The sequence below is a fragment of the Gymnoscopelus braueri genome (assembly GCF_963280865.1).
Source record: "Gymnoscopelus braueri genome assembly, chromosome: 5".
Classification (NCBI taxonomy): domain Eukaryota; kingdom Metazoa; phylum Chordata; class Actinopteri; order Myctophiformes; family Myctophidae; genus Gymnoscopelus; species Gymnoscopelus braueri.
In genome coordinates this window covers 42668442-42674178 of record NC_137606.1, presented here as the reverse complement: position 1 = coordinate 42674178, position 5737 = coordinate 42668442, and the positions used below count along the sequence as shown (strand labels likewise).

The following is a 5737-nucleotide window of genomic DNA, read 5'->3' as shown; positions in this document are numbered from 1 at the left end:
CAGCCCGTGTCAAGGACAAGGTGAATATAAAACTAAATAAAAAATTATTAATAAAAAAATTATTAAAAAATATCTTAAATAAAGTTTAAAACGTATAGGTAAGACATGTTTACCCCTCTTTAAGGCGGTACAGTAAACTCTCATCAGCAGCAACGGTGGAATTTCAGAATATAGGGGGAGGATCATTTAGAATCAAGATTTACTGAATGTGCAGAAGGCATACATACTGTGTTTATGCATCAATTCTACTTATCTATCTATATTATCTTAGGTGTTTTTAATATTCTGTGCCATGTGTAGGTTTAAACAAGTGATTGATTGGTGCAGGTTATTCCAGGGGGCTGATTGGGTCTAGACTTCCAGCAAGAAGTTTAAAAGGCTGGTGTATCCTCATCTCCTGCAGGCTTTCCTCTCTCCACTCACTCCCAGTCAGACTGCCAGCTACCCTGCGTTAATTGATTTTAACAGCATAAGTTGGTAGCGGTGGGGTTTATGTTGACCTTGTTTTCTCCTGTGTTTTGATTTCCTTTTGACAATCGATTTAGCTGTTAGCCCACCATGAAGATACGTAGTTTAAAAAAACGCTAAAAAAATGATGTTGTTGGTGGTATTTGAGATTCCCACTTATTATGTTGAGCCGTGATTTACCCTTGACTGGGTTGTAAACATGAATTGGGGGCTTGACTACACTTTATTTAGGGTAAGTACAATATTCTACTTTCTAATGTTTAATGTGACATTTGAAAAAAGAAAAAGAACAGTTAGGATATTTCTTGGTTGAGAAGTAGAGAGGGGTTTGTTTCCTACCTTGTTTAATGCTGGGGAGGCAGGGAAACCTAAGGTGGATCTTGTGCCAGCCCTGGTGCCTATGCTAGCTACCCATCATGTCCGCTCCCCAGACCATCCCATTACACAGAGGGATGTCTGCTGAGGAGCTCTGACTGACAGTTTGTGTAAAGGAAATGCTAAAAAATAAATAAATATATATATATAAATAAAAAATATAAATAAAAATGTATCAAACAACAATTAAAAAGTCTAGGTAAGAACAACAGGTATATGATAAACCCTCATTAAGCGGGCATGGTGAAATCTCTTTGAAGCAATGGTGAATGTACGGAATTATGGGATAGGATCATTAAAAATCACGATCTATTGAATTGCAGAAGGCATTAATGTGTACGTACATCAATTCCACTTATGTGTTATGTGTTTTTAATCTTCTCTGCCTGTGTAGGTTTGTGGGTGTCTCTTTCTGTTGGTCTCTATGTGTGGGTTGATGGTGTGTTTGGCTGATTGAATGAGTGATTCTCCTGCGGGCTTTCCTCTCTCCACTCACTTCCAGCCAGACTACCAACTACCCTGTCACTCTTTGTGTAATGTTTGATAGCGTGTTCATTGATTTTACAGCAAGGGTTGGTAGGAGTGGGGTGTATTTTTCTCCTGTGTTTTGATTAGGTGTTAGGTTACTAATTTGTCTATTGGTTTCTTCACATATGATTTGGTACGTGTAAGATTGTTCACGTTTAGTTTCCTTTTGTTTATTGTTTTGGCTAATAGCCCACCCTGAAGATACAAGATTTGAATAAAACCCTAAGCAGATTCTTTGTTCTTTGGGAGCTGGGAAGGGGAGAGCTGGACTATAATTTGCCATGGTTTCTCCCAAAGCTGGTTTGAATGATGATCATTGAGAAAGGCCCATTAAACAAAGTAAAGAAATAACCACGGTGGCAAATATGGGATGTGCAAAGCAGTTTCAGATCATTTGAATGAGATTTTACAAGATGGTCAGACATGTCTACATTTGAAAACGATGGTGAATGTCTCTCTCTGTTGGTGTCTGCTGGGAAAACAGCTCACGGGCTTGCATTTGCCAATAATATCATTGGTAATAATATGTATTTGTCCTGTTCTTTGTCCTGCTCTTAAAGACATTTAAAATGCAACATAAGTGAGAAAACAAATCGCCATCTCATTACATTAATTGAAATATGAATCAGTAAATAAACTAAAGTAACTAAATATATAAGATTTTGTAGTTATAAAAACAGCAGCAGAGAGAAAGTCAGCTAACAAACCTACACCCACTGCTTTGAAAAACAATCACTGTCCCAATATGAAGGACCCCCCACCTAAAGACATTGGCTTGGTCTTATTGTTTCCAACTTCTAGCAACATAAGCTGGGAGATTATCATCGGTCTCTAGCTAAATGATTTTAGAGACGATTTTTGAGTGTAAGCACTCGCCTTTGGACCACAAGATTCTGGGTTTGATCCTGGGCACTGCCAACTCAGCGTATGAGTAGCACAGCTTGGGTAACTAAGACGTGTAGCACTGGGAACCGATAGTGGGTGTTGCAATCCATCCCCCAGGGGTCTAGCACACTGAAAAGGGGATAGATACCCTCATTCTTGGCAAATACCGATAATCCAAGCCACTCTGACTGACTTACTTACTTACTTACCTACTTGTGAGGCTAAGAAGCAGGTGCTTTGCCTCCGGTACCATTGATGGAACCTGAGCCCTCTTCCCAATCATCTTGAGCATATTGTTCATATGTTGCCTCCTGAGCCTCTCCTTGTCCGTAATCATAGTATTCAGTATCTGCAGGCGCAGGTTGTTGACTGTAATATTCATATGGCTCATAGGCATTCTCATAGGACTCTTCATATGCAGGATATTCATCATAGGCATCTGCCTTTAACTGTGATGTTGGAGGTTGAGGATGCTGGTGCTGCTGGTGGGAGAGGGCAGTGGCGGGGAGCATCCTCTGTGACCCCAGTGCAGGTGGTCTAGAGCGGGGAGCTGTGCCCCCTCTGGGAGGTGCAGAAGGCATGCCACCTCGGCCAGCTGGTGTCCCTCTGGACGCTCCACCCCTACCCAGTCCTCCCCTTGGAGCACCACCATGTGGCACACCTCCATGAGGAGAACCACGTGGCATCCCTCGCCCCCTTGGCCCTCCAGGATTGTTGTTGGGGTTACTGTGTTGTCCTCTGCCCCTGCCGGGGTGACCACCCCGCACCCTACCTGAACAATCCTGGGCTCCATTCAGGTAGTGGGGATCCATGTACTGTTCCTGTTCACCAGGCTCCGGGGTCAGGAACTGCTTCACCTCCTCCATGGCGCGCACCATGCGCATGTAGGCTTCCGGAATGGGGGCCATCACCTCGATTAACACGTGCAACTCCATGGACAGGTGAGAGTATTTAGCATCACCTCCCTTTCTGTACTCTTCCTCCTTATTTTTGTCTCTCATAGAACCTTTCCCTAGAACGGAAATCTTGGCTCCAGTGTCTTCCTGGAGCCTCTTGATGGTGTTACCTTGAGGTCCCAGAATCTTACCAACAAAGTTGACCCTTGGGTATTGCTTGGTGGGGATGAGGACCCGCTCTTTCAGCTTGAGGTTCTTTGTAGTGAACAGGTCCACATACATTTCTTTCTCTGCTTCTTTCTTCTCTCCTTTCTGAATCCTTTCAATTTCTGCCGAAATTAGTTTTGTTGCATGCATGAAGGATGAATCCAGACTGTCTTTCTCTGCCTGTAGTTCCTGCAGATATTTGTCATCCATTTTGTTTTTCTTATGCACAGGTCCTGATTCTACCAGAGAATCAGATTTCCTCTTCATTTGGTTCATAATGCGTTCAGCCTCGTTAAAATTTGATTGACCTTAAGATAGACGAAATAGCTAACAAAATCACCTCACTGCGTCCTTGTAGAACTTGTTTTGTTGCACGTTGTCCATATTGAATTTAAGAACTTGACTAAGGCTTCTTAACCACTGCACACATCTTGCATCATCAGATATGATGTCATCCTTGCTCAAATATGGAGTTCCACACAGCTCCAGACTGAACAGTACTCTCTGGTCGAAAGTATTGGGTAACCACGGCAACCTGATATCAAGTTGTTTGGTGGTGTGTGTACCCCGGAGCCTTGTGCCCCGGCCCCCGGGCTGCAGCCCCATGTGCCCATGTGTTTATCCTGTCATTCATAAACCTGATTGTTAGGGGAAGTATAGCAATCTACTGTCTCTGTGGCTACGAAGCCACTTGCCACTTGACACAATCTGAAACAGTCCGTGGTTGGAAGGGTATTTTATAAGCCTGCAAGCTTTCCTGATAAATGTCGATGTCCATTATAAATGTTGTAAAAACTCACATTAACTGATGCAGTTAGCTGTCCACGTGACCCTCCCTTCTGCAATGCTTTGCAGTTGAGGTTAGTACAGTTCAAATACCAGGCATTCATACAACCAGTCCGGATGCTAAAAGTTTACTCTTTTGTGTTTACACACTGTTTCAGTATAGCAAACCAAATCAATGAACATTAATCCAAAGTGTCTTCTGAGCATTGTGAGTGTTGAAGATTATGTCAGACTTGTCACATTACTCTACTAAACAGCACACGACACTTTAGGCATATGTTTGGTTTGGCAAGATAGGCTCATTATAACTTTATTTGTAGCAACTCATTATGTAATATTGGTTCATAATGGAGCACAGGTCTCCGCCAGGTCACGTAGGTTATTGTGGGCCAGCAATGTTCGGAATTCGCCAATCAGGATGGAATATGAAAAATTGGACGGAACCATCTTGATCACTTGACTATAGGGATAATGTGTACCGATTTGCATGATGTTTGGACAAAATTTGTATGAGTAATTTCCGTATAAATAAAGGCTATATCTTCTAAATGTAACCTAAAAAATAATGGATTTGGCCTCTTACAAAACAGATACACAAAATGAAATAATAACATCACAATTGTGCACATACACTTGTGGGTGTCACATAAACAAACACACAATGTCATCTACAACGAAACGTTGCTCTCAAGAATGTTTTTGAAAACATTTGAAGTGAGAAATAGACGATGCAATAACCAAAATTTTATTCTATTTGATCAACACTTGTTATCCGGGGCGCCGGGCGGACGGCGAGCACGATACTCATGGAATACTTTCATTACTGTAAGCAAGGAAATTCTTTGTTTTGTTGTTACTTTTGGGCCAATTTATTTATTAAGTAGCCATGTGATAAGCAGGATAATTGTCGCAGTGCCGGTAGTTGTTGAGATTGTTTTTGCCAAAGTTGTTTTAAAGTCTTTGTCAAAAAAGTGATCTTTTAACTTAAAGAACTTTTTAAACACACTGAAGACAGCAAAGAAATAATAAACTTATAAAAGAGAATCATGCTTGTGTGTCCTGTAAGACATTAATGATTTTAAGTCTGAAGGAAGTTGGAAGTTTGGAAGTTTGGAACTTCCAAAACCAAAGTCAGAAGTACTTAAAAAAACAGTTATTTATAGAGCCACCCAACAATGGAACTCATTATCCACAAATATTAAACAAATTAAGAGCAAATATATATTCAAAAAATCTATTAAACAGATATTAATGAGAGAGATCACACAATTAGAATGATCAATATGTTTTTGTACATGATGTTTAACCAATGTTCCTGTAGTGTCTATATCATTGGCATTTTAATGTAGCTTAGTTTTGGACTGACGAGTGTCAGTTGTTGTTTGTATGTATATTGTATGTTGTTTTATGTTGTGATGTTTTATGTGGACCCCAGGAAGACTAGCGACCGCGGCAGCGGAAGCTAATGGGGATCCGAATAAAGAAAGAAAGAAAGAAAGAAAGAAAGTCCACTGAAATAATGAATTTAAGGGGTAAGAATAATTTTATATTTAATTCCTAGTATAATTATCGGTGAAATATGAATAGATACA

The 5737-nt window shown here is 40.7% G+C and overlaps 1 protein-coding gene across 1 annotated transcript; it reads right to left on the bottom strand.

Annotated features, from left to right (window-relative positions):
• Positions 1 to 2477: 2477 nt before the first annotated feature.
• Positions 2478 to 3635, bottom strand: LOC308085178 (KH domain-containing, RNA-binding, signal transduction-associated protein 1-like; the record flags this gene model as incomplete). The annotated part of the gene is made up of 1 exon (XM_080428263.1): positions 2478 to 3635. The coding sequence occupies one exon, from the start codon at positions 3633 to 3635 to the stop codon at positions 2478 to 2480; it is 1158 nt and encodes a 385-aa protein (XP_080284389.1).
• Positions 3636 to 5737: the final 2102 nt, after the last annotated feature.